General features: G+C 57.2%; 1 protein-coding gene across 1 annotated transcript; it reads right to left on the bottom strand.

Annotated features, from left to right (window-relative positions):
• Positions 1-600: 600 nt before the first annotated feature.
• SPOCK2 (SPARC (osteonectin), cwcv and kazal like domains proteoglycan 2) lies at positions 601-26,748 on the bottom strand. Its single transcript, XM_025850333.2, has 11 exons — positions 26,264-26,748; positions 13,072-13,080; positions 12,702-12,747; positions 12,325-12,439; positions 10,961-11,075; positions 8,985-9,099; positions 8,474-8,593; positions 7,764-7,982; positions 6,119-6,181; positions 4,580-4,717; positions 601-4,420 (listed from the first exon to the last, which is right to left on the bottom strand). The coding sequence occupies exons 1-11, from the start codon at positions 26,453-26,455 to the stop codon at positions 4,275-4,277; spliced, it is 1,278 nt and encodes a 425-aa protein (XP_025706118.1). The 5' UTR covers positions 26,456-26,748; the 3' UTR covers positions 601-4,274.
• Positions 26,749-27,633: the final 885 nt, after the last annotated feature.

Genomic DNA, 27,633 nt, shown 5'->3' with positions numbered 1-27,633 from the left:
AGGGGGCGAACTTGACATCACACAGGGCTTTCACTGTCTAGAAAGCACTTCCACAGGTTATAAAAAGTAATCCTTGTGAGGTGAGTTCTTCTCTCCCTCTGCCAGATGATTTGCCGAAGGTCATGATGCGCAAAGTCCTAGGGCTAAAGTTGAGAGTGCTAAGAAATTGGGAGCAATATAAATGTCCAAAAATAGGAAAATTATTAAATTCACTAAGTACATCCACATCATGGAATACTATGCACCTATTAAAGTCATGTCTTCCAATGATTTTAATAACGTGGGGAAAGGTTCATAGTAAGTTAAATGGGAAAAGCAGGACATAAACTGATCTCCGCTCCGCAGTATAGGTGTGTTCACTGGCGTATATACAAATACAGACTGCACGTAGATTGGTAATAATACCAAAAATCCTTCTAAGTTGCTCTTGGTTCTCCCCTCAGATCAGCCCCCCCAACCCCCCCCCCCGGGGCTCTCACATAGGAAGGTGCATAGGGGGAGAATGCTGACCATGTGTCTGTAGCTGGGAGCACATCTGAGGATGTCATTTTTGTAAAAGATGACACCAAGGGAAAGAGTATTCAGAACATCGCCAGGGGCTGGTGTTTATAAAGTTTTTATTTTCTGTTTTCTTAAAAATAACATTTGACTTCCTTTATGCATGTGTGGAGTGTACTTGTTTCCTTAGGCTGAGTAATAGGCAGATAAAGACAACACGAGGCAGGGTCCCCAAGTGGAGGGGGGGCTAGGGCTGAGGGGCTGGGGGCCCAAGGGAAAGGGAGAGGGTGGGGTGACTCACGGGACGCTTGAGTGCCCATCAATGCACATACACGGTCTAACACTTTGTTTTTCGATTTTTTTAAGACATCTAAAATTACTGAAAGATACGATTTCAGCACTGAAATATACAGACGGAAATCCAAGCACTTGAACACAATTCTTAACTCTAAGCTCAGTTATTGCACATCACACAATTTAAGTAGGCTTCAGGCTATAAAGCAGTTTGCTCTGCTTGGGACTTCCTCGGGATGTCTCGAGTCTCCTTTTGTACCCCCAGTGTCTCTTCCCTTTGACCCCCGCCAGCCCACAGCCTCACAATGATGGCGCCAGGTGTCAGCAGAATAGCCATTTGTCCTCCCCAAGGGCTGCGGTGAGGCTTTGGTGAAATGGAGGGTTCCCATGTGGGTCCCACCCACTCAGAGGTGAAGTTGGAAGCAGACAGAGCTCATGAAAGGCGCACAGGTGGCCACTAACCCCAGGTGGGCCGGTGTGGGGAAGGAAGTGTGACCACTGACCACCTGCAGTCACAGCACCAGTTGGACAAGAGGGGGCCGTCATGATGCCCCCTGATGCCCTCATCAACTTCACCTTCCTCTTCCTCCTTCCTGAGCTCGAATGCCGTGCCTCCTTCCCCATCACCCTGAACCCTCTGAGTGGTCTCTCAAGGCACATTTGTTCTCTCCAACTCCAACTCCGCCATCTTAGACATACCCATCTCTCCCAGCACCCGTGGGTGAGGAGGCCTGGGGCGGCCATGGGCAGCTCCGGAGCCAGGCAAGAAACTGCTCTTCAAATTTGGTTGAGCTCTTTTCAACAGAGCCCTAATTCCACTGCCTGCCTAAACCAGGGGAGAGAGGATATCCATGTAGAGGGACATGGCAGGAGCTGGGTGGCAGGCAGCTTGGTCAAGGGCATGAATCCGATGAGCCAAGGAAGGCCCAGCCTGCAACCCTGCTCACGAGAAAGCCTGCAGCTTGTCTGACAAGAAGTCACTTAGAGGCTGTCAGCCCCCTGGGAACAAGATGCTTTGTCCTAGCTCTGGGGGCGGGGGGGCTCAGTCTCAGAGAGTGGGGTGAAAAGCAGGGTGGGGGCTTCAGAGACAGGGCAAGGCTGGACCCCTGAGTCCCACCAGGGTCTAATTCAACGCCTTTTGCTTTCTTTCTACAACATATTTACAAGGTCATAAGAAACGTGCACAACCAGAAGACCCAGAGACACAGAGAGAGCTTGTGCCCCCAGGAGGGGAGGGCAACAGTGAGAGAGGGGTGCCCCTTCCTCCCTGCCCCCTCCCCACCCCGGAACGCCCCAGCCTCCTCAACAGCCGCTCCCAGTGACAGTTCTAGAAGCCTCAGCTGGGGCAGAGGGAAGAGACAGACAGACTCCAATCCTAGCGAGAGCGGGAAGCTTCAAGTAGCTCAGAGGGGCGGCTGTTCAGGGAGCAGAGGGCGGTTCCCTGAACTGAGCCAGGGCCAGAGGGAGGAGGTGGGAGGGCAGGGAGGGCCATGGGCGGGGGGGGGGGGGGGAGAGACATGAGTGGGGGGTCTGGGACAGCGTGACACCCTAACCTGTGCTGCGGGATGAAAAGCGACACCCTAACCTGTGCTGCGGGATGAGAAGTGGCTCATGGGGCTAGCTGCGGTTTCGCTGTTTTCCCCAGGACAGGACTGGGAAGATGTTGACTCCGGGGTGCAGTCAAAGGGGCAGACAGGGTGAGGTTCTTCCATAAGGTCCAACAGACTTAGCGGATGCTGCAGAAGCCGGGGAGGGACAGGCTGGAGCCTTGTCCAGGGAGCCTCGCCCCGGGGGCCCCCACACAGCCACACTCCTCACACCCCAGGCCCCCGGGGCGGGGGGGTGGCCCCCAGGCTCTCACACACATTCACACACATACTGCCGCGCGCACACACACACACACACACACACACACACACACACACACACACACTGCACTCACCACACACAGAAGGGCAGCAGAGGCCCAGGTCCAGGTTAGAAATTCTTCACCCAAAGTGTTAAGGAATTTGCTTCAACAGGGAGAAGGGGACAGATTAGGAAAGAAAACAAAAAGAAACCCAAAACATGTGGCCCGGTCTCATCCATCCTGGCTCCCAGCTGGTAAGGAGATTTGGGGGAACAGGGAGGTGTGGCCCCAGTCCTGTCTCCTCTGACTTCACAACTCCTGAACACTTCGAGCCTGGAGAAGCCCCTCCACTAGAGCAGCCTCAGGGGACCCTCGGAGGGGTCAGAGGGAAGGTCCTGGCGCTGGCAGGGGAGGGGGATGGAAATGGGCCTGGTGTCGCCCTCTGGAAGAGAGATGGAGAAAGATCACGGGAGGTGGAGTTTTTCACTGCTTCTCCCTCCCCACATCTCAGGGACAAGCTTCCCATTGGTCCGGATGGGAGAGGAGGTGGATGCCCACCCCCACCCCCCCCCCCCCCACCCCCACCCACCCACACACCTGGCTAAGACCCAGTGTCTTCACCTGCTGCCTCATCCTCAGGCTCCCAGGAGGGCCAGGGGGACAAGCGCAGTGCAGGAGCCCCACAAAGCCAGGCAGAACCCACCTGCATAACCACCGCCCACTGCCTCCAAGGGACCAGCTCAGACCAGGCCCCCACCTGAGGCCCACAGGAAGGGGACAGGCTGTTCAAGGGTCTGGCACTCTAGGGCTACGCAGCCTCCACTCCCAAGAGCTCCTGCCAGATCTGCACTCTTCTTCCTCCTCCCTCTGCTCCACCCCAGCAGCTTGGCGGCCAGGCCTTCCCCTCCCCCAGCCTCTCAGCTTCTGCCACCCTTGCTCACGCGGGCTTGGGTTAGGAAAGCAGAGTTTCTCTGGTGCTGGGGAGTCCAGCACAGGGTAAGGGCTCACTGCAGTGGGTGTCCCAGCCCATGTCATCAGAGGCTGGTGAAGGTGTCCCAGCCACACTGGCCCGGCTCCAGGAGGACCCCAGCCAGCAGGCAGCTCCCTGCCTTCCCTCCTCTCTGCAATGGGGACACCTAAAAAGGGGGGTGGGAGAGGGCAGACAAAGGCAGTAGGAAGCAGGGCTGGAAGCAAGGAGGAGCAATCAAGACAAGAAACCCCAGTCAGGGCAACCCAAGGGTGTCGGGACAGGCTTGGAAGGGGCTTGGGGACATGGCAGGGGGCATCTCATTTCGTCAGTTTTGACCTTGTGGTGGGCGTATGTGTGTGGATGTGTGCACTTTAAAACCAACAATAAATGGAAAGCAAACAACAAGGAGGTCTTTGGAGCAGCGTGGACCAAGGACACATTTGTCAGCGCATGCCACACGCACACACGTTCACACGTCCTGGCCATGGAGGCCGCACGCGTGCCACGCACACTCACACACCCAGTCCTCCCCGCTGGAGCCAGGGTCCTTCCAGCTGTATGTTCCGGACCCATGCGTAAGTTGGCTGCTTCTGTCCCGGTCTCTGCCGGCCCGTCCCCCCCGGCCACCGGCACCCTGGCCTGCCACGCCTCCCCGAGGGCCATCTACCAGATATAGCCTCCGTCGTCCGCCTCGCCTGCCTCGCCCTCCTCCTCCTCAGCCTCCTCGCCTGCTTCCTCTGTCTCCTTCTCCTCCTCATCCTCCCAGCCGACACCACTCCCAAAGTCCCCTGAGAAGCCCACGAGGTCGTCTGTGAGGGGAACAAGCCGAGGGGCAGGTTAGGACCCCGGGGGCTGCCTCTCCCCCCTGCCAGCAGGGAGCACCCAGCCAGGCCCCCCCACGAGCCCTCCCAGGGCAGGTCACGGGGTTGCGGGGGGGGGGGGCGCCCATGCTGCCGCCGGGCCCTTACCGCAGTCGGGGCTGCCGTGCGTGCGGGTGCCTGTCAGCTCCAGGCCCAGCTGGTCCACGCACCAGCAGTCACCCCTGCTCTGGTCACACTGCATCTTCCGGTAGTAGCCGTCCTCATCACAGCTCGGGATGAAGCTTCCTGAATGCGACAGGAACCAGCAGGGTCAAAGCAGGCGCCTTGGGGCGTGAGCTCTTCGGAGAGGTGGCCCTGGAGCCTGGGGCACAAGCAAGGGTCCAGACCCCACCAGAGCGCAGCCAGCCCAGGTACCAGTCACCCGACAAGCCCAGATGTCCAGGGCTGGGCATGAGCATCTCCTCTGGCTCGACCGACTGGAGCCGGGAAAAGCTGCCTCCCTGATGTCACAGTGCTCAACACCCTCGCTCCTGCAGCTGATCCTGTGGCCGGGCTGTTGGCTCTCAGCAATGCCCGGGCCTCTCCTCTCAGCCTCAGGGCCCACCAGCTCTCCCTCAGGCCCTGGAACTGCGGCCCCTCCGCCCACCCGACAGACTTCTTCGGAGAGCAGACAGAGACTCCGCCCCTGCAGGGAGGCGGGTGAGACACACGTCGAAATGACAGTCCGGGCACTACAGGATGGGCACCCTGAGGCCCAGTGAGCACGCTCAGGGAACACAGACCTGAGAGGACTGCCTCCAGGAGGGACGAGCGTGGCTTCCTGGTGGAAGGAGCACTAACACCCATCCCCGAAGGCCACCGGGCTCTCAGTCAACAAGGCTCTGTGGGGCGGTTCCGGCATTGTGTGGGCCCAGTTAAATACCAAGCTGTTCTCAAGTCACCACGAGGCCCCATGGGATCTGCCTTGTGGCCCTCTGCCCCCTCAGCCACCATGACCCAGCCATGTGGGCCCTTCCTTTCTGTTTCCCAAGAACCTCGAGCTTCCTCCCGCCCTTGGCGGGCTCCTTCTCATCTCTCAGGTCTTCCTTTGAACACCAGGTCCCCCAAGAGGCCTTCGCACACGTGCAGGCTAACTTCTACCCACGGTGTTCTCCCTCAGCACTATACGGACACAAGCCACCGTGGGTGGTTCTGTCTTTTTGGTGTGTCAACCTCTGTGTTGTGTTTTCCCAAGTAGCCTGTGTGCTTTCTGAGACCAGGGACCAGTCTGTCTTGCCCATCAGTTCCGACCTGGGCCGGGTCTACAGTTCCCTCTGGGGCTGACGCTCAAGTATTTACTGCAGACATGAACATCTGCTACGGAGGGCACTCACCTGATTTTTGCACGTACCTCCCTACTGAAGTGAACTGAATGGACGGTTCTAGGAACCTTCCGTTATCCCCTCCTCCAGCCGCAGAGTGGATGAGCACTTGAAACGCACTTATTAAGCGGCTGCTTGGGAGATCCTGTCTTACCATGAGGATAAGAGCAGGAAGGGAGTTCCCTTTCCCGTCTTCCTAGGCCACAGCCCCCTCTGGGTTCAGCGTCTTCCATAATGCCCCGGGGTTGGAGTCTCCAGGCCTCAGGGGGACCCTGTGGCACCCCTCCCCTGCCTCCTCCAAGCCCAGCCCAGCCAGCCCCCTCACCTGGCTTCTTCTTGGAAGCCTCCTGGATCTGGATGCGCTCCAACTCCACCAGGCAGGGAGGCTCTGCGGGGAGAGAAGCAGCCTCTGATGGGGGCCATCCCACAGTGCTGGTCAGACTCACAGAGTGGCCCCCAAGGCTTGGAAGCCCAGGCAGGAGGCTCTGCACGATGAAAACACCCAGGCTTTGATTTGGGGAAGCCCCACAGTGGTAGTGGGATGCACGGATCCCTCCGAGTTCCCAAAAATTGACACAGGGGCTCTGCAAGATAAAAAAAAAAAAAAAGCTCCAACTGGGGGAGGCCTTTCCATGGCTGTGGCATGGGCTGGGGTGCCCCAAGAAGCCCAGGGCTCCCTGAGATGTTGGGGATTCATGGGATGAGGGCCCAGGATCCAGAAGAGGAGGTGGAGTGCACAGATTCCCCAGCGGAGAGACCCAAGGGGAAACATAAGACCAGAGGGAAGGATAGACAGAAGCTCAAAAAGAGGGGCGCCTGGGTGGCTCCGTCGGTTAAACATCCAACTCTTGGTCTCAGCTCAGGTCTTGATCTCAGGGTCATGAGTTCGCGCCCTGTGTTGGGCTCCACGCTGGGCATGGAGCCTACTTAAAAAAAAGAAAAAAAAAAAGCAGCAGCCGCCCAGATGTAATTACAGTCAAATCTAACTAGCCTGTCGCCGTGAGAAGTCCCTAGCCCTTCCCAGCGAGAGGCCTGGCTGACGGTAAAATGAGATCAGTCCCCAGCCTCCTGCCCAAGTTGGCTGCTGTACAGAAGGGACAGAATGAGCTCCAAAGACCTGGAAGGTGAAAGTGCCAGAAGGCGGGGCAGGCGGGGTCCCTAAAAGTGACCTAGACACCACATGCCGGCAGATGGATTTGTGGTTGACATGGTGCTCTGCACCCAGATTTTCTCCGTTCACCCTCACAACAGTCTCCCACACAGGTGGTATCTCCCAAATGGGATGAAGAAACCAAACTTGGAAAGATTCAGCGCCTTGCCCCACGTCCCGAACCAGCCTCTGGTGGAGGCCTTGTGGAAGGCTGGGCCTCAGGCCGCGGAGGCTGTGCCGCCTCCACCACACGGCGGCGGCAGGAACCAGGCAGGACCCCTGAGGCAGAGCACCAGGGCCTCCCCTACCTCCAGGCCGGCTGGCCAGCTGACCCCCGGGAACCTCAGTTTCCCCACTGACGATGGTTGCCGCCCGGCCCGGATGGTCTCCGAGCACGTACCCAGCTCTGGTTCAGGATATAGAAAGCTAGCAAATGATGTCCTATCTCTAAGGCTGATGATCACAGATTTGGGGTAAATCATGTGAGATGTGCCCAGAAGTGGAATCCTTGAGAAGCCAAGAGAGCTTCAGAGCTGTAGGACCCAGCAGCCCTCTCCAAGGCCCCAAGGGACCCTAGAAATGTCACATTTATAGTTTTAACTTTCCCAACGTGCATATGCTTCAGGACCCACAAAATCTGGATCACTGAGGAGCTTGCCAAGGAATGGAGTTAAAGTGCTGGTTTTCCTAGGCTCCAACAGATGAAGCACTGGAGAGGGCAGGAAGCAGGTGAGCTGGGGGCGGGGGTGGGGGTGGGCAAAGTGGGGGCGGGGCCGGTGGTCTGCGGTGGGACCAGGGGCCAGCCAGGGGCCACACTCACTCTCCCTCCAGAAGCAGAAGCACCACTCAGCAGTGGAGACACGGCCGTCCTTGTAGGTGTCGCAGGAATTGAAGAAAGGGCGGATGCAGACCTCATACTTGTCCAGGTTGATGGCAGCCAGCTCGGTCTGGTCCAGGAAGAGGTCAGCACTGGTGTCCAGCTTGGAGAACATCCAGCCAATGGAGTCCTTGCAGCTGGCCCCCAGGCTCTTGTCCAGCCCTGAGGAGAAGGCCAGGTTCAGGCACACTCAAGGTAAACCACTCCATCCATCTGTCCCCCCATCCCTCCACCTCTCTGTCTGTTCAGGGTCAGGGTCAGGGCAGCTCAGAATGTAACTCAAGAACGGCCGAAGGTTGGTCCCTCTGCCTCTACACAGGACTGCACCTAAGCCATTCAAAACCCTGTTTGGAAAGCCCTTTAGGGAAGATAATTTCTTGCCTTCTCTTGGCTACCCATTTTAGGGTTTAAGCTCCTTCCACCCACTTGTAGAAGTTCTTCCAATAGCTAACCCAAACCCCTCCTGTCTAGTTGAAGCCTTCTTGTTGTTCCAGGGTTTAGGCCCTTTTCGAGGCCCTGGATTCCTGGGGAGAGGGGAGGGAAATGAGACCTGCCAGGGTGCGGCAGGAGGGAACACAAGGCAGGCTGGCTCAGGGCACACCTGTCGCCCCATTGCCCTCCCTCCACCCAGGCAGAGCAAGCAGCTTCTGTACCACTGGCCAGGTTGGCCCCACCGCCGGCCGAGCCATTTTGCTTGGCGTTCTCATGAAGAAGTTGGAACCAGTCCCGCAGCCGGTCCCCCAGGTCAGCCAGGTCTTGACCTGTGCAGGTCTCTACAGTCGGCAGCAGAATGGGGAGAAAGGGGTGTGGGTGAAGGTGGGGTTAAGCACAGCATGGTCTCAGCTTGGGATGCTGCCCTACAGGCCAGACCCTGGGCAGTGGTCAGGAGGGAAGGGGAATGAGAAATCAAAGGCCCCCTCCCATCCTCTCCCATCTTCCTCCCCCCGCAGCCCCTAGCACTAAAACCACACAGCGCATGCTCCCTGTACCTGAGGCCCAAGCCCTCCAGCCCCACGGGTCCTCGGGCCCGTCCTTGTTTTTACCACTTCTCCCTTCCTGCTCTGTGAACCTCTCTTAGCATCCCAGAGCCCTGAAGGAGGCACTCCGGGAGATGTTGGCCGGGAGGGCTCCCCCAGCCTGGCTGGGGCCCAGCACCAGCATTACCTGGCTTGCTGTCGGTGGTGGAGGGGGAGGCCTGCTCTGTGGGGCAGGGGCAGGGGCCCTCACATCTCACGGTCAGCTGCTTGCTGCTCAGGCAGGCCTGCTGCTCCAGCTTGCACTGCATGAGGAGAAAGGTTGGGTTGTGTGATTGGGGTGGGGCTCACCCATGGCTACTTGTAGCTGGGGTACTTCGAGCCTACCAGGCAGCCACATCTGACGGGAGGGACAGCAGGTACCTCTGGGGGGGCCGAAGGTACATAGTGTTGGGGGGACAGCAGGCCTGGAAAGGGGTTCCCAGGGATTCAGGGGCTCCCATGAACCCTGGTCTGCACCAGCTTAACGTCTCTGCACATTTACCTTGCCCGGGACACTAGGCTCCCCCATGCCCTTACCCCCACCCACCCACCTCCCCTATTGAGCTGCCTCCTGGCCCTCTGGCCTATCTTCCTTCTTACCACAGTCCCTCGGTCCCCAGGGAACTGGCTGCGGGCCCCTCCCTCAGTGGTCTTTCCACGGTTACCTCCAACGGGCTCCGCCCAGCTCTCTGGACAACAGCCGCTGGCTCTCTGCTCACGCCTGCTAACTCCGTGCCTTTACTAAAAACCCTCTGCCACAGCTGTTTGCAGCAGCCGGCCTCGGAGAGGGTCTCATCCACTCCTCGCCCTTAAAGTGTCTTCCCTGGTCCTGTCTGGTTCATCCCCGTGGGATGACAGCTAATGAGAAGGGGTCGTAGTGTTTAATAGTATCTCCCTTGGTCCCTGGCAGCTCAGCAGAGAACACGGAAGCTCAGAGAGGCCCAGGGACTTGCCCAAGGCCAAGGGGCTGGGATGGAAGCCAGACCTCCTGATGACCTCTACCTCCCCGAAGGACAGCTCTGTGACCCTCAGAACACAGCTTCCTGCCCAAATCTTGCTCTGCCCTGGGGCCGTGTGACAGCCCTCTTCTCCTCCTCCCTCTCCCTCCTGCCTCCCCAGTGCAGCTGCTGCTGCTTCTTCTTTTTTTTTTTTTTAAGATTTTATTTATTTATTTGACAGAGAAAGATAGAACGAGAGAGGGAACACAAGCAGGGGGAGTGGGAGAGCGAGAAGCAGACTCCCCGCTGAGCAGGGAACCTGATGCGGGACTCGATCCCAGGACCCTGGGATCATGACCCGAGCCGAAGGCAGACTAACGACCGAGCCACACTGCGCCTCTGGCGCAGTCTCTCTCCCCTCCCGGTGAACTTCCCCCTTGCCCACAGCCTGTGACTCTGTGACTCATAAATCTGCATGTCACCCCGAAAGGGTTCCTAAGCCCTAGAAGCCAACCCTAGCTAACAGTGCCCTCCAAAAACCAAGCAACCCCCAACCCCTGGTGGCTAGCAGAAGCATTCACAATTAGCACCTGCATTTCTATGGTCCTTTAGAGTTTATAAAATGCTTTCCCGAATGTCTCACTTAACTTTCATAACAAGCCTATAAGGTAGGGATTCACTCCCCCGCCAACCACCATTCCCTCCCACATGGTTGTCTCATGAAGGATTATTTTCTCCTGCCCCAGAATGCCTGGTGCTTGCTGGTAAACACCATCCCCTCTGGGTGGAAATCTGCCTGTGGAAAGCTCCATCCATCAACCCCCAACCCCGACAAATGGATGACATGGCTCCTTCCTTCCAGAGCCCTGGGTACTTTCTTGACTTACCTCACTTGCTCTGACTCGCAGTTACCTGCCAACCTGTATCTTTCAAGACCCACTGCCCACCTGCACCTGTATCAGGCCAGGGGCAGGGTCTGGCTCCGACTCTCAGACAGCCCCAGCCCAGGGCTCAGGTATCCCTTCTATGGTCGGCCACACCGCATGCACTGACCGAGGACACCTGGCCTGTGTCAGCACTGGGAGCCCCCTGGAGGCCCTGGTTCGTTGTCCTCTCTCCCCCGCCTGGCTTCGGGTGCCAACCCAGCCCCCCATCCCACCCCCCACCTGGGGCCAGAGCTCCTCACCACCGAGCTGTAAGTGTGGCCATCGGAGCCACAGACTGAGGCGAGCGGGGCCATGTGACAGGGTTTGCAGATGGTCTCTTTGTTTCCAGGGAGTTTCGGGGCAGGCTGCTTGATCCTACAGGAAGACAGGGATGGGGAGGGCATGGGGGGGTGGAGGCAAAAATGAGAGAGGGAGACACAAAGGGAAGGTTCAAGAGAGTGGCTCCAACAGGAAGCTGGCCCTGGTGACCTATAGCACCGGCAGCCTCCTCCCTGCCCCTGCCCAACCTCCCCATCAGCCCTAGCCAGACCCTCCTCCGGCTCCTAAGGGCGGATGGAGCCAACTGGGCAGGGTGCAGACCCCCAGCTACCCCTCTCCTGTGGTTACCGAGTCCAGCAGGGCCTTCAGGCAGCAACTCCGGGTCTGACTGCAAGACTTAAAAAGGAGCCGCACCTTGCATAAGGGGTCACACCAAATCAGAGGTTGCAAACTGACGGCCCATGGGCTGTATCTGGCCCAGAGACTCATTCTGTTTGGCAGCCAAAGGTGTTTGGCTTTGAGTTATTCACCAAGAGTTCACATAGAAACCTGGATTCCTGGAGAGAGGGGAGGGAAATGAGACCCTTTCCAGGGGTCTGGATCCTGGCAGGTCTTGTCCTTTCCCTCCTCTGCAAGCCTCAGGAGCTACAACCTTAAATATTTCATTAAGTCGTTGCACGTCAGAGCTGGAGAGAATCTCCAACTATCTGGGCCAACCTATTTGTCTTACGGATATGGACACTGGAGTCCCAGAGAGGAGAGATGCCTTTCCCTGAGTCCCACACTGCTTGGTGATGGATCTCACATAGTGTGGTGGTCTTAGACTATGTCTACAGATTCTTTGACACTCCTCCCTCCAACAGAGGGAGTGTAATTCCCTTCCCCTAGAGACTCGCTCTTAACAAAGAGAAGTGGCAGAAGTAATAACGTATGATTTCTGAGACTAGATCATAAGTGCCATTGTGGCTTCCTCCTTGTTCTCTCTCTCCTTTGGATGCCTCGCTGAGGGGAGGCCAGCTACCATGCTGTGAGGACACTCAAGCATCCCTATGGAGCGAGGTCTATGACTAGAACCAACAGCAATCCAGCCTTCAGATGACGCAGCCCCGGACAGCACCTTGACTGTAACCTCATGGCAGACCCTGAGCCAGAACCATCCAACAGAACCACTTCTAGATTCCTGACCCTCAGAAACTGAGTGAGATAATACATCTGTTGTCTTAAGCACAAAGTTTCAGGGTAGGTCATTTTGCAGCAACAGGTCACTGCCACATAGGAGACGATCAGGCAAGCCCTTGCTATTTAAGCAATGCCCCCAGAACCCCCCACTCCCCAAGGCCCTCACCTGTGCTCCAGCTTCTTGCGGCTGATGCACATGGCCCGCTGGTAGCCCTGGGCGATGCACACCTTGTGACGGCTGCACTTCACCTTCTGGCAGGGGTCCTTGGTGGTGTCCAGGGCTGCTGGGACACAGGGCCAGAACACAGGTCACCCGAAAATCAGTGCCAGAGAGCCCAGGAAGCCCCCAGCCCCCCTGCTGAGCCGAGAAGCTCCTCTCTGCAGTAGCCCTGAGAACCAAAGCTCCTCGGCTCCAGAAGCCCCACTCCCATCAGGGCCCGGCTCCCACAGAGCCCCCAAGGCCATGGTTGGCACGTGCCCTTGGCGGGTCTCAAGGGTTCACGGGTGTCAGTCATAGTCCCTCACCCGGGAGGGGCACGTTACCTTCGTCTCCTTGCTGATTGTCCTCCCAGCTCTTGATGTAGTCATCCTAAGGAAGGACAGGGCGGCGAGGAAGAAGGGAAGGGCTGAGAGTTAGATCCTGGGGCCGAGGCTCAGCTCCAGGGCCAGGAGGGAGGAGGGCTGGACCTGCTCCCACGTGCTAACTGCCGTCACCCCAGCCGCTGCCCAGATGACCCCTGGCACCCCAAGCTCTGCCCGCAGCCCCCCCAGAACTCTATCCCCCTAAATCCTTATTCCAGCCTTGCCCACATGTTCCTTACCCCTCCATCCCATACTGAGTGCTGCAGGGAAGAAGTCAGGGAGAAGGAGAAGAGAGAAGGGTGGGGTGTGGGGCCCCCCCGGCAGTACTCACCTCCACCTCCTGAGGATCAGGCAGCAGCAGCAGGCCACAGGAAATGGAGCAGGAGGGGAGAAGGAGATGGGGATTTTAGTGTGACGCCCACCCTCAGCCCATGTGGTCCCAGCGCTCCGCAGGCCCCATCACGTGACCACAGGCACTGGGCAATGCTCTCTGATTGCTGTGGTCCTCTAAGCTCTATGGCCTCCCACTGGACGACAGTACTCCTGTGTCTTCACTACAGGGAGCTTAAGGCCTGGGCCCACTCAGGGCTGGCTCTAGGAGCACGGGGAGGTGAGGCGCATGACTTTGAGAGGGCGAGGTCCCATCTCTCCATTGCCCTGGCCCGACCATTAGGACAGATGTCTAAGGGACCCATGCTGCCTGGGAACAGTGGTTCTCACACCTGGGCCTTAAGTGTCCCAGAAACGTCCCTCCCCCTCTGCCAGGGTGCCTCTCTTGGCAGTCCCCTCCCCCACCACCGGCCGCCCTGTGAGTGCAGCGAGGGCGGGGGGCTCTCTTCCACTGCACGGGGACTGTCGTTCACTCAAGGTCTGACTTTGCTGTAGGGGCCGGACAGTGCACTGAGAGAAAGGGGGGCCGTGGTTCCTCCCAATGTCGCTGGTTTCCGCGGCTCCCATGGTCCAGCTGCAAATCCTCAGATTCAGAGGATCCCAGGAAAGCCCTCAGAGATCATCTGGCCCAGCCCCCTGTGTGTGCGGGAGAGGTCAGACAGCCCAGAGGCAGGAGGTGACCCACCCCAGATCCCAGTGTCTCAGAACCCCGGTCTCCAGACGCCCAGCACAGACCTCCCTTTTGGCCACAACACACAGTCTCCGAGACCTAAGTCACCCGGAGACACCTGCTTGTCCTGCTCCAGCCACAGGGGCCTCCCCGGGGCCCACGACCCCGCCGCGGCCAGAGGCAGAGCAGCTCACACCCAGCCTAGCTCCCTGGCACCAAATCCCCAGCCCCCTCTGGTTTCCCCACTAGCCCTCATGGGGCAGAGGCGGCTGCTGACAACCAGCATACAGCTCCCAGGGCGCTCCAGGTGGAAGCTCCACCAGGCAGGCTGGGGGATGGCCTCTCGGGACTGCAATCTGGCCGTGCCAAGGAGCCAGCTGCCGGCCTCCTCTGCATGGGGCTCCAGGAGCCAGGGGGTCAAGGGCCATGAGGAGCCCCGTGCAGCTGCGCCCTTCATCCTAAGTCCCAGCCACCCAAGGATCAGGGCTGTGCAGGGAAGCGAGGCAGAGGCCACACTGTGGAGTGGGGGTGGGAGTGGGAGGGGGCCAGACATAAAGGAGGGCATCGACAAGTGCTTTGAAAGCCCAAGGGCTACAGGGCCACTGACATCTCCCCTGGAAGTTGACAAGCATCAGAGGAACAGGCAGGGACAAGGGCCTTTATCAACACGGCCTCCTGGGCAAAGGCCAGGAAGGGGCCAGGAACAAGCAGGCAGTGGGCATCACACCCAGGTAGAGCACGCCGTGGCCACGAGTGTACCCTTGTGTGTGCATTCGTGAGGGCCCCAGGTGCACACATGCACACCCATGGGCACATGTTCTAAGGCACGTAGATGTGCAGGTGTGCAAGTCCCATCTGTGAGCACGTGTCCATATGCATGCACGTGTGAGGAACTGTACACACTGGGTGTGCGTAGGAAACAAGGACACTCGAGGCAGCTCACCCCATGCCAGATGGTTTTTATCCAGAAATGAGGTTAACAAAGCCCACTTCTGTGAGCAGCCCCCAGTTTTCACACTTGGGGGCCAAGGCCCTCCCTCAGGCTTGGTCTTCTTGTCTCTTCCACAGAGAGAGAGAGGGTGAGGCAGGGCTGGGGTGGAAGAGGAGGGCAGACAGAGCAGCAGACCTCTCCCCACAAGGGGCTCGCTGCACCAGCTCTGCCCTCCCTGTCTTGCTTTCGTGTGTGTTTCTGTGCATCTCTTCGTCCATCTCCTCTTTCTCTCTCTGCTAACCCTTCACTCTGCCCGGGCCTTCCCCCCACCACCACCCCAGCCCCTGACGTGTCCGAGCAGCCCTTGCTCCCAGGAGAGTGGGAACAGCCAGCCAGAGAGGACGGTAAGGAAAAGAGAGGGCCCGGGGTCACACAGTGCCCACACTCCCCTTCCCAGCACACCTTGGGCAAGCACCTTGACCTTTAGGAACTCAGCACCTATCTCCTGAAACTCCTCGGAGATTAAAGGTGCTGTCTCAGGGGTGCCTGGTGTCCAGAAAGCCCTCACCTAATAAAAGCTGTTATAGCAGAAGAAGAGACCAAGGACTCTTGGTGGAGGAGTAGGAAATGGGCAGGGAGAGGCCCCATGCAAAGCCCCTGCATGTGGAAAGGCAGAGCTCCCCGCTCCCCGCCCCAGGGACAGCAGAGACCAGCGCGGTGTGAGGAGACCCGCCCTTGAGGTGTCCCTCGGAGAAGGGTGACGAGGTCCTGTGGGCAGCATGGGGGCAGAGCCCAGGGACACATTTAGGAGCCCCTGAGGTCGGGTGTGGGCAGGCACCATCTATAAGCTGAAAAGGAGGTGTTCGTTGGCAAGTGTGAATAATGCCTTTCAGTGCCATGGTGTCTATTTATGGCACCCGAGTGGGCTTATTAGCAGTTGTGACAAATGGTCCCATAAAGGCACTAGGGTCTTCTCAGGAAACAGGGGGCCTGGTTCTGTCCGCGCTCTGCTGGCCATCGATCATGTCCTCCCCTGAGAAACAAGGATTCGGAAAAGCCCACATCCAGTGCTCTGGAGCGAGGGCCAGGCCAGAGGGAAGGTGGGTCCTGGGCTGAGAGCTACATTTCTGGGCAAAGAAAGAGCACATCTCTTTTACCTGGTTGGTTTCAGCCGCCATGACCACCTCCTGCGCCCAGCGGTGCTCCACACAGTGGTCCTGCAGTGAAGCAGGCAGGACCAGTAGGATCAACCCCATAGAAAAGGAGGAAACTGAGGCCCAGAAAGGCAGAGCACCTGGCCAAGGGTCAGAAGACAGATGAAGAGCCGAGCCAGGATTCCTTGGCTGACCTGGCCTGCATAGCAAAGGACGCTCTCACTCAGAGAGGAACAGTCTTGCACTGAGAAGGGGGTGCAGAAGGGGTGGGGAGCAATCTGCACCCAAAGACCGCTCTCAGCCTGGCTCACTCTGCGTCCTCGGGCTGGAGAGCCCTCCTCGGTGCCATGTGGATCTCAGCAATGGCTGCACAGTAGAATCACCTGCAGAGCGTTTCAACTGCCTGTTGCCCAGAGCCACCTGAGCCCAATGGCACCTTCCGGGGATAGAGCTGCCAGAGCTCCCATGGGTCCCGGCCTGCTCTCAGGGGCGGGGTCCTGCCGGCTCTGCATCTTAGGTCTCAAATGCTCTCATCTCTTCTGGCATCGTCACCTCTACCATGGGGCCTCGGGGAGGAAAAAGAGCAGCTACTCCCTCCCTCTCACACAAAGCAGATGCTCAGTGTGCAAGCCACAGGCTGACTCACTGGAACCCGGGCTCCCGGCCTTCTCCCCTGGAGAGCTCATCACAGCACCCTCTCCAAGCTGACAAGAGTGAGGCCAAGGCTGCCCTTATCATCCCCACATCCTGTCCACCCCACCCAGCTCTCCCCGACCGGCCCTCCCCCCATCAGGTCCCCTCCCCCTCCCGCCTTACCAGCGAGGGCCTCAAGTCTGTGATGTCCCCGGGGGTCTCCCTGTCTTTTGTCCTCCACACCGCTGCAGCTGCAGGGATCCTTCCAGACACAATCCCGACCTTAAAACCCTTCACTGAATATACTTCACTCTCATTTTTGAAAAAAATCTTAAAGGTTAGTAGGTACAAAGGATTCATACCAAAATGTTAATGGTGATTTCCTCCGGGGGATAGAAACACAGAGAATTTTTACATCTTTCTGCCTTTTTCCAATTCTCCAAATTTTCTAAAGTGTGAACATGTTTTACTTTTTATTTTTTTTAAGATTTTATTTACTTATTTGAGAGAAAGAATGAGAGAGAGAGAGAGAGAGCCCATGAGAGGGGGGAGGGTCAGAGGGAGAGGCAGACTCCCTGCTGAGCAGGAAGCCCGATGCGGGACTCGATCCCGGGACTCCAGGATCATGACCTGAGCCGAAGGCAGTCGCTTAACCAACTGAGCCACTCAGGCGCCCTACTTTCTTTTTTTTTTTTAATTTTTATATTTTTAAAAAAAATTTTAAGTAAGCTCTAGGCCCAACGCGGGGCTTGAACTCACAACTCCAAGATCAAGAGTATCATGCTCTACCGACCAAGCCAGCCAGGTGCCCCAGTGAACACATTTTACTTTCTAATGAAGGGGAAAAACTACAATAAATGTTATATTTAAAAACCCTCACTGGCGCACCTGGGTGGCTCAATCGGTTAAGTGTCTGCCTTCAGCTCAGGTCATGATCCCAGGGTCCTGGGATTGAGTCCCGCATCGGGCTCCCTGCTCGGCGGGGAGCCTGCTTTTTCCTCTCTCTGCTGCTCCCCCTGCTTGTGCTCTCTATCTCTCTCTCTGTCAAATAAATAAATAAAATCTTAAAAAAAAAAAAAAAACCCTCACTGGTACCCTGTCACCTACAGAAGAAAGTCCATCTTCTCCCGATCTGTTCCTGGCTATGCCAGCCCCATGTCCTTCCAGTAGAGGCTTCAGCATGGCCAGACCTCAGCACAGCCTTCTTCCTCATGCGGGATGTGTATCTGCATCCAGCTCCAGGACTTCTATTCATCTTTCAAAACCCAGCTCGGGCATCATCTTCCCTAACGCAGCCCCAAGCCCAGCTTTCCTTCAGGCCGATTGTCCCACTTACGTCACGCAATGCTGCTGCTTCGCCCGATTGAGACAGCCAGTTCCTGGAGGGCAGACACCCTATAAAATTCATCCGTCTATTCCCAGCACCTAGCCCACAGTAAAAATACTACTGATAACAGCCAACATCTTTTCAGCAATTACCATGTGGCAGGCATTGTGCTGAGCACTTTATATTCATTGGCTCCAGTACTCTCTACAACAACCCCAAGAGAAAATTACTATTGTTATCCCCACTTCTCAGATGATAACACCGAGGCTTGGAGACGTGAAGTGACTTACGCAGGATCACATGTCAATTGCACAGCAGAAGAGTATCAGCACCCCCAGAACTGTGATTCCAGAATCTGTGTCCCTAACCAGGGCTCCGGGCTACTCCATAAACCCATAAACTTTAGTGGATGAGGAAAATCCCAGGCCAGGGGCTGGACCCAGAGGTCTGATCCCAGCTTGGGGTGGTTCTGCCCACCACACCAGCTCTGCTCCAAGCCCTCAGCAGAGTGTCCTGGAGCCAGAGGAGGGGCTGGCTATGGGGGGGGAAAGACACCTGGACACTGCCTTCTCCAGGCGCTTCCCAGAAACCCCTTCCTAAGCCCCTGATTTGGCTGGTTTGGAGCTCACCCATCTCCTGCTTTGATCTCTGTGGCTCAGCACGGTTGCCATGGAGACGGGGCCCACTGTGCCAAGCTGGGGGAGAGATGGTGGCAAGTGCGCAGGCCTAGCAGGGCTTAGGGGGCACATGCTGGGTGTTTCCAAGCGCTGTTTACTTCCTGTCATTTTAATTAGCACCCAAATCACCGGCTCACTTCACAGCTTGAATTAACCCAATCTCTCCCAGCCTCTCCATCTGCTGAGGAGGATGGGACCCTGCAGTGATTGTAGCCAAAGAAGAGCAGCCCCTCAAGGCCCTGATTGATTGGACTAAGAGCACCTGGGCAAATCCCGCTGCCTCTTTGCATCACAGTGTGATGGGGAGACTCACTGTCCGGAATCAGGGCATGGGGTCCCCGTTTGGCCTTGCCTCTGCCAGCAAGTCTGCAGGCTCCAGTACTGCCCTGGCCGGACCCCCGGGCCCCACTTCCTCATCTGTGAAACGGGCTGACTCCCTTGCCTTCCTCCCTGAGCTGTGGAGGTACCCAGCGCAATGTCTCAGAGGACTAGATGAACTATGAAGCTCTAGACTTTCAAAAGCCACAAAACTGGACCACTGAAGCCTGGGTTCTTTGGCGCACACGGTGGGAGCCTCAGGGAGGGATGGGCCAGAGGCACTCTGGGGTCTCAGGGTCATCAGGGCCCTCCAGTATAGACTTCTGACATTGTCACCAAATGAGACAGAGGCACACCAACAGGACTAGATGTTCATCGTGAGACTTTCAACAGGGCACAACTTTTGCAATCTTGCTATGGCATTTCTTCCTTTTTTACTAGATCAAGAACCTCTAACAATGGAAATGGGCCAGGCCTCTCTCAACCTCTGAAAGGCCCTGTGCCCGGCATTATTTTTGCCTCATTTCTCAGGCGAGGGAGCCTCCGATGGAGCCCAGGCCCCTGGAGAAGGACCAGGAGTGGGGGCACTTGTGGCTGGGGCCTCTCTCGTCCCTCCCTGCAAACAGCCAGAGGAGCATGGAGTGAGGAGCCCAGAAAGGAATGGGGAGGGGCCAAATGGGGGCCATCTAGGCTCCTTCTCCGCTGAGGACTGACACCTCCGTCACACACCCAGGCGGAAGGCACCTTGAGGAGGCAGTGGCCGCCGTGTGGAGGACGTGAAAACAGGGGCAGTCGTTAAATATTTGTCCCCCTCTGGGAGGGGGTGGCAGACGCTCTGGGTTAGGCCTGCACAAACAGAAGGAGACAGGCATCTGGGAGACTCTCAGTCTCCCCCCCCCACCCCACCCCTTGGAGGAATTTCCTTGGAGGGCAAAAATGTGCTTATCACTCCCAGCATGCCATTGGCTCCCCCTGGCCTCAGGTATGCAAGCAGCAATGCCCCCATTCCGCGGGCTACTCGGGGCATCTCAGCCATCCTCCTCTCCACCCTCCCTGGGTTTCTGGTTCTAAGCAGCAGCCTCAGGGGGCCATAAAGGGCAGAGAACAGGGAGATGGGGCCTGAAATTCTATTCTGAGTTGCCTTAAGACCTTGTTTTCCCTTCTGGAACATGAGTGGGGAGGCAGGATTTAAAGCCCAGATTAAGGATTTAAACCTCTGCGGAAACACAGGCATGGTGCGGGGAAAGAATCCTGGGCTGAGAAGGGAGAAGGGTTCTCGGGTGCCTGCACTTCTCTGGGTCTGCATCTCCATCTGGAAAAGGTAGGGGCTTAGTGCCGCTGAGGCTGCACGGTTCTACTCTCCCAGCTCTTGCAAACCGAGAACTCTGAGGATAGGGGGGAAAGAACCTGAGTAAGTTCAGACTCTTCTATGTGCTCCAGCCTGTGCAAGGGAACACGAGCCAGGGGGTTGCATTCAGGCAGGGGTAAGACACTGGCCACGCCTGGCTTGGCCTGCCAGCTGAGTGAAGCCTTGACCTCTTTTCTGATGATGAAGGGAGTTGAGGGGCAGGATGCCCTGCCTTGGGGAATCCGTTCTCCACCTGCGGGAGTCCTGTGCTTACCTATTCCCAGGCCTGATGGGTGGATGGATTGCTCCGCAGGCATATTGAGGATGAGTGGGAGGCAGAAAGGGGGAAGCTGGCTGCAGCCAGGCCCAGGCCCACAGACACAGGGGCAGAAGGACAGCGAGGGGACAACCTTCCTTCAAGATGTCATTCACTCCCTTATCCTACAAATGAATCACTGGAGAGTCAGGGTGCCAGGGTTCTAGTTTGACTGTCTCCACATTTCAGCATCCAGAAAGAGGAAGAGATCTCCCCAGATCACAGGACGAGTTAGTTGAGATCCCTTCTGGCACATTCCATAATGCATGCATTTATCTTGAGCGCCTACAGTGTGCACACACAGCCTGTGCAATGCTCCAAGGACAGGGAGCTAAGGTACACAAGTAGTCTCTCCCCAGGTCCTGCCCTCAGGGGCTTAACTATGGGAGGAAAGTGATAAGCACACATTAAAATACCAGTCAGAGCACTCTTCAGATACAAGTACAAGTGTAAGTGAGGCTACGAGGCAGCACTAACGTGTGCCAAATGACTTTCTGACCAATAAATACCGCAGGAACCCTGGGGAGGGGGTTATACCTGCAAATGAACGCTGGTTGAGCCCTTAGGAGCTAAGAGGCTGTCCCATTTCCAGAACCACATCACCCTACCTCCCGCAGCTGGGCCTAGTGAGCTACAGTGGTGCATCCACGCCCACAGAAGACCATGTTATACCTGCAGGGAAACCTATGCAGGGTAGGATAACGATCTCCTGGTGTTTGCCCCAAGATGCCATTGGACCCATTCCTCAGCATTCCCTGTCTCCGGCTAATATATACCCTATCCTGATTTGGTGCTGCCCGCTGCCCAGCTTGTGGAAGGGGTGGGGGGGTATATCTGCGGGTGAAGAGGCTGTGGACCGGCTCTAGTACCATCTTCCTGCAGTCATAGAACGCTAAGGGCTCTGTAGAGGCTTCTGTTTAGCCAGCCAATTAAGCCCCTGGGACAATCAAGGGCCAGAAACGTGAAGTGGCTCTCACAAGGTCACACAGCCAGTTCTGTCCTCTCATGAGGAAGACAAGCTGAGTGTTCTCCCAGGGCCCTTGGGGCATGGGGTAGGCTAGAGCTCTTCCAGTCTTCCAGACAGCCTCTGACCTGCTGGAGAATGGGAGGGGGTGGTGTTGATCTTCCACCCTCTTCAGCCTGCCTGGAAGGTGAGAGGACCACACAACAGCCTCTCCAGGTAAAGAGTGCTCTTCCCTCCCTCTCTTCCCAAGGCTGGAGCCCTGCTGGGTGTTCAAGAGTCCCTCACCATGCTGACACGGCTCTGGGAGATGCCAGACCCTCCAAATGGGAGAGGATTCAAAATCAGAATGGAGGAGGATGCCAGGGGAGGACTCACCTTCCCATCCCCAAGCCCCAATTATGGAATTCATTCTGACCCAGTTTGGGGTTCTTCTCACGCATCCACACTTACAAACATCTGTGCCACTCATTCCCACACTTGCATTGGTTTGGGTGTGTGGTATGGGGACAGGGGAGGGGCAGGGAGAAGGGAGCCCCTCTGTGGCTAAACCTTGTTACTGGCTTACTTGGTGATCATAAAAATCTGAGAGTCATGAGTAGCCAGCAGGCACTACTCTCCCCGGCCAGCCCCCAGGATCAAGGTGAAGACCCTCGTGCAGGGGAGGTGCTCAGACCTGCAGGGAATGAGTGAACACACATCAATGTCTTTCTCATGGAGATTGAGGCGCAGTGGGGGCTAGCCCCAGAGATGATGGTCCATCGGGTAGCTTTCTGTGGGGGCTTGGGGCTGGGGAGTCCTGCCTGAAACGGATGCCCTCCAGCCCTGTGACAAAAGGCCTCCCATGCTGACGCATCGGTTTTGGTCTCCTTGCCCACCGGAGAGGGAAGGCGACGTACCTGGCATCATGTGGCCAGCCAGTGGCAGAGCCCAAACCCGCACCCAGGCCTTCCAGCTCCCAGGCCAGGGCTCTCCCAGCACACTGCACTCTTGCCTCTCCTGGGTAGAGAACTGCCTTCGGGGTGTCGCTAGGGCAAGGGGTGGGGAGCAGCCTGGTGGCGGGCTGCTGAAGACACTGAGGGCCTTGGCCCACCTTCCTAAGAGGTACTGCTCCAGCCCAGGGCAACCTTGAGGCTCCAAGGGCACAAGCTGGGGTAGACTTTGTTCTTCAGGGTAGACTCTTCCTTCCCATTTGTCCCTAAGGGTTAGGCCTCGAGTGCCCTGAAAAGCAGAGTTGAACCAGATGACCTGGATTCAAACCCCAGTTTGGCCACTTTCTAGCTATTCGGCCCTGCAGTATGTTACTTAACTTCCTTGTGCCTTCGTTTCTTCAACCGCAGAATGCATGGATCATGACAAAATGATAAATAGGGTGGTTGAGGGGCATGAGAGACGATGCATGTCACGTGTTTACTGCAGGGACCAGCAGCTGTAAGCCAGCGCTCACTGCCATCAGTGATTCAACGTACGTTAACTGCGTGCCTCCTGGGGGCCAGGCACCGTGCGAGACGCCCGTCAATCTCATGAAAGTTTAATGGAAGTGGAGTACAAAGTAGGGAAGAAGAGCCAAGAAGAAAAAGAACATTCACTGCTGCCTCGCCCGGCTCTTTGGAGCCTGCCCGGAAGAATGCTGTGTAATGGGCCTGGCTCCTCTCACATGCCCGTCTTTATCTACGAGGCCCTGGATGCTCTGTTCTGAAGACCTGCAGTCAAGTCCCACCCGGTTCTGCAGGGAGTGAAGCCAGAGATAATAGCGCCGGGGAGCAGGCCTCTGAAAAGCCCAGGCCTGCCCAGGGGAGGGCACAGCTAGATCACAACCTCCCCCTCTCCTCTGGCATGAAATTCTCTCCTCCCTGGCATGAGGCACTGGGCATTAGAGGAAATCTACCCCGGCACAGGATGCACAACCCTGCACCCACTGGAGGGGAGGATTACTCTGCTGGTAAATCCTGCCTCCCTATAATCCTAGTGCTCAGAGAAAGAATGCTAAACTCAACACCCCCTAACCAGCTCAGACCAATTCCAGGTTGGAGCACCTGCCCATGCTTTCTTCCTCTTCTTCGTCCTCCTGACCTCTTCCACATGATGCCCTCAATCTCCCCCCCTCAATTCAGTCTGCACCATTTAATGAGACATGCCCCTAACCTACAGTAGTGACTCCTCTATCCTATGCCCCAAGAACATTCCACTCCTCTTGCCTCCCTTCTACTCAGGCAAACTGGGGGCCTGCGCCATTTTGTGGTTATGAACAAGGTTCTGGTGCAACCTGGCAGCACCTTAGAGGTTCAAAAGAACGTCCATCTCCCCTTTGAGGATCCAAGGAACATATTTTCAAGAAAGCTAGCCTGATGAAATGTATATAAAGCCCTATGCTACTGTGCCCAACTAGAGGGCCTTCGGGCTTTAGAGTAGTAAGTGGGGCGTCTACTAACAGAGGAGGGATGAGAAGTACTGGCAGAGTCCCTGTAGACAGTGTGAGCACCGCACAACTCCAGGGGGCACCATCACATTGTGGCACCTCTAGAGTTGTGCAATGCAGTGGCTCTGAGCTAGCAGCCTCCTGCCCTTCTGCCAAAGCTGCCAATGGATCCCCAGAGCCAGACCCTCCTGCCCAGCCTTCCCTGGCCTCCTCTCTCCCTGACCCTGTCTTCCTGCAGCCAAAGCTACCTTAAATGGGGTTTTAGAGGACATCTGCCCTATAAAAGCCTGAGGCCACCCAAATTAATACATGCCCTAAAGCTTTCCATGAATCCTATGGGGTCAGGCCCTGCAGAATTTATAATCTGGTGCCTTTCTTCTGATAAACAATGGGAGGAAGGAGGAAATGACTGGCACCAATGCAGGGAGACAGGTGGGCAGCCTTGTGCCAGGGGGTCAAGCAGTCAGTTATTTATCCTCACCTACAGAGTTGGCTATTGGAAGCAGGTGGAGAAAGGGAGATGGGGAGGCATCTTTATTTTTAAACCTTTACCGTTCTGATAAGCATTTCTTTTCCCCCTGACCTTCACCAGTCTCACTTTGGAAGATCAAACAGCCAGTTAGTCAGAGGGAGGCCTGGACCAGTGACACATGGATTTGGGATGGACCAGCCTGCTGCCGCCCCCTCGCTGCTCTGGTCGGGCTGCTTCCCAGGCAGCGGCAGGAGACTGCAGCTAATCTGTGCTGGGCCTGCAGGGGCCTCGGAAAAGGCCTTACAGGGACTCCTGCCTCCCTCGGTGGACCAGCCGTGGGTGGGGCAAACTGCCTACTCTGGGGCCCAGGCCCCTCTGCCCCAGATGACTTGGCTGCATGCGATCCTTTCTGATGAATTACCACCTACCAGTTAGACTTTGAAGAGAAACTGTCACTTGTCTCACGATAACAAAAAGATTCATATCTCTGCCTTTTCCCATCATTTGGCTGGAGAGCATATGAAGTATGTGTGTTTTAAACACATTTCTAAGGAACTTCTGGATGCACACAATTTAAGAGAAGATGAGAAAGGTCACGGTGTGGCCAGTGTTGTACCAGGTGGGCCTGATGAGGGAACTTGGCAAATGAAAAGTGAGAACTGGAGTCCTATTAGAGGCTTTCTGGGAACTGGCAGGCATCTGAAAGCACTAGGTGGCCAGGACCAGCATTCTTCTCCTCCAGTGCATCCGCATCCGGGCCCATCCTCCACCTCACACCCGGCCCCCTTCTCTGGGTTCCAGCCACGCCCTCTGTTACCCGCCCCCCGCCCCCAGCTCCTACTTCCCCCTTCTGGGAACTCAGCCTCCGGTTTCCCCTCTGATCTACAGGTGCTCGTAAACAAAGTGCTGCAGCAAGCCCGGCTAGTCCGCAGCCGCCTCCCCAACCCCCACTAGGCTAGGTTCGGCCCAAGGCCAGGGTTCGGGCAGGCGTCCCTGTCCCCAAAGGGACCGCAGACCCAGCTCCTGGGCTTTCCCTTCTGCTTTTCAAGCCCACCGGGCTGCGGAGTCTTTCCTCTGGATCGGAGCTTCTGCCTTCTCTGGGCCCGGCTCCCCCACGAAAGGTTGCTCTTGGAAAACCAACCTCCATGAGCTCGCGCCACTCTGCACGGGGACCCCAGATCTGGCTCTAGTGGACACGGCTATTTTCACTGCCGTCGCCTGCCCCCAATCATGGACACGCCTTTCACCATGTCGCCTAATGAGGACTGCTAGGACACCTCCCCCCATCCCCAACTCAAAGCTCCAGCCAAGGGCTCTGTCCCCTTCTGTCCTCCCTCCCCCAAAGCCCAAGGTGGGAATAGAGGGCACTCGCTCAAGACGATGCTACCTACCCGCGGGCCGCACCCAGACCTGCCCGTTCTGCAGTGCCCCGTATGTGGAGCCTGCGGCATCCACCCAGCTGGGGGCAGGCCTGGGGCCTCTTTTTTTTTTTCCACCAAAAAGGAGGGGAGCCGGTCGGGGGTTCAGCCGCTGCCAGGGCCCCCACCCCTCCCGCCCTGCACCCCCACTTGCATCCCGCGCCCCTCTCCGCGCCCGACCTGCAGTGGAGACCGCGTCTGGAGCGCGCGCCCCCGGAGCAACTCCTTGCCCGGGACTCGCCCGGGGCGGCTGTAGGGCTTGGGGTCCCGGGCCTGGGGGGGTGGTCTCAAGGAGGGGGCGCCGAGCTGGGCCGGCGACGGCAGGCGGGAGCGGGTGGGTGCGCGTTGTTTACTCTCGGTGCGGTCAGCTGGCTGGGCTGCGGGGCGGGTGGCTGCGACGTGCCGCCACCGCTCCCGGCGCCCGGGGCTCCGCTCCGAGCCTTCCTCCCCAAACCCGCGCCCCTGGCCCTCGCGGCCCTGCAGACTCACGTCTCGAAAGCGGTTCCAGTGCTTGATCTTGCCGCTGTACTGCGAGATGGACGACAGCCATTGCTCGTCCTCCATGAAATTGCCGGGGGTCTCGCCCTCCTTGAGCCCTTTGGCGTCGCCTTCGGCCAGGGCGGCCGCGGCGAAGAGCAGCAGGGGCAGCACCAGCCGCCCGCAGCCCGGGGCGCGCATCATGGTCAGGGTCCGACCTGGAGGTGGGTGGGGGGTGGTCTTGACTTCTGCAGGATTTTAATGTCCTTCTTCCCACCCCGCGGTTGGCGAAGCAAACGCCGTCGTCTTCCTCCGCCCTCCTGCGGTCTGACTCCGGTGACAGACGGATAGTGGGTCGCGGCTGAAATGTGACCTGGTTAGGAGATGCACTTGTCTGAAAAAGCCCAGCGCTGGACGCGGAGAGGGAGAGAGAATCAGAGAGGCTGCGCCAGCAGGGGCCGTGTCTGTAACTGTAGCATCAGCATCACGTTTGACATCATCATACCTGGTTTAAAAAAAAAAAAAAGAAAAGAAAAGAAAAGAAAAGGGGGGGGAGGAGGGGGCAGATTTCAAAGGGAAGCGCTAGATGAGAGCGCCAAACGCCAGCCAACCGCAGCAGAACCCAACCCAGCCTCGCACTTAGGGAGTTGCAAACCAAGGAATCCAAATCCTGAGATGTCCCTGCTGTCTCTACAAGGGTGGAGAGCCAGAGAAAGGGCCGGGGGTGTCTCCCCAGGGAAGATGGGAGTGCGGCGGACACAAATCTCTCCAGTTACAAAGCCAGTAGGCTCAGGTGTCTAAGAGGGAATTTGGCCACAGATACTCTGTCTCCCCTTGCCGGCCACCCAGAGGGGCCTGTGCCACAGCCCTGACAGCTGGCTTGCTGCGGGTTATGGCTCTGACAGTCACCGGCAGCTTCGTTAAGACAAAAGCCATAGTACAACTGGCTGCCTCCGAGAACTATTGCTTCCCAGCCCCACATGCTTTTTTCCAGGCAAGGCCACAGCACTGAATGGCGGGTGAGAGGGGCAGATGTCCTCCTTCCCAAGCAGCTGTTTCAGGGCTCACCCCTTTTGTTAACCCTTTCTAGGGGAACCCTAAAGGCAAACGTCTGACCATTTCATCTGCCTTGAAGCTGCACATTTGAAAAAGGCGCGTTTGTTCGTGCTTTTGACTTCAACTTGTTTCTAATAAGCCACTGGGGAAGGGGGTTGGAGGGGAGGCTGGTTTTGTCTGAGGTGTTTAGGTTTTTGTTAAAACTGTGACCCTTATCGGTGCCTGTAAAAATGTGTTGCCATCCCAGCTGGGAAGGCTGGAGGATGGGCAGTCCCAGGATCAGAGCAGAAACAGGGTGAGGTTTACATTACTAATAAATGGAAGAG

This window comes from Callorhinus ursinus, unplaced genomic scaffold, assembly GCF_003265705.2.
Source record: "Callorhinus ursinus isolate GAN/ISIS: 27379988/994484 unplaced genomic scaffold, GSC_fseal_2.0 scaffold31, whole genome shotgun sequence".
NCBI lineage: Eukaryota > Metazoa > Chordata > Mammalia > Carnivora > Otariidae > Callorhinus > Callorhinus ursinus.
This window is presented reverse-complemented; position numbering and strand designations above follow the sequence as displayed.

What these genes read in the sequence shown, in the direction of transcription:
- SPOCK2 (XM_025850333.2), bottom strand. Translation starts at nt 26,455, where the DNA reads ATGATGCGCGCCCCGGGCTGCGGGCGGCTGGTGCTGCCCCTGCTGCTC. An exon ending in CGCAAGAAGCTGGAGCACAG is followed by an intron (nt 11,076 to 12,324) that starts GTGAGGGCCTTG and finishes GTCTTCCTGTAG; the next exon opens with GATCAAGCAGCCTGCCCCGA. An exon ending in GCCACACTTACAGCTCGGTG is followed by an intron (nt 9,100 to 10,960) that starts GTGAGGAGCTCT and finishes CTCCTCATGCAG; the next exon opens with TGCAAGCTGGAGCAGCAGGC.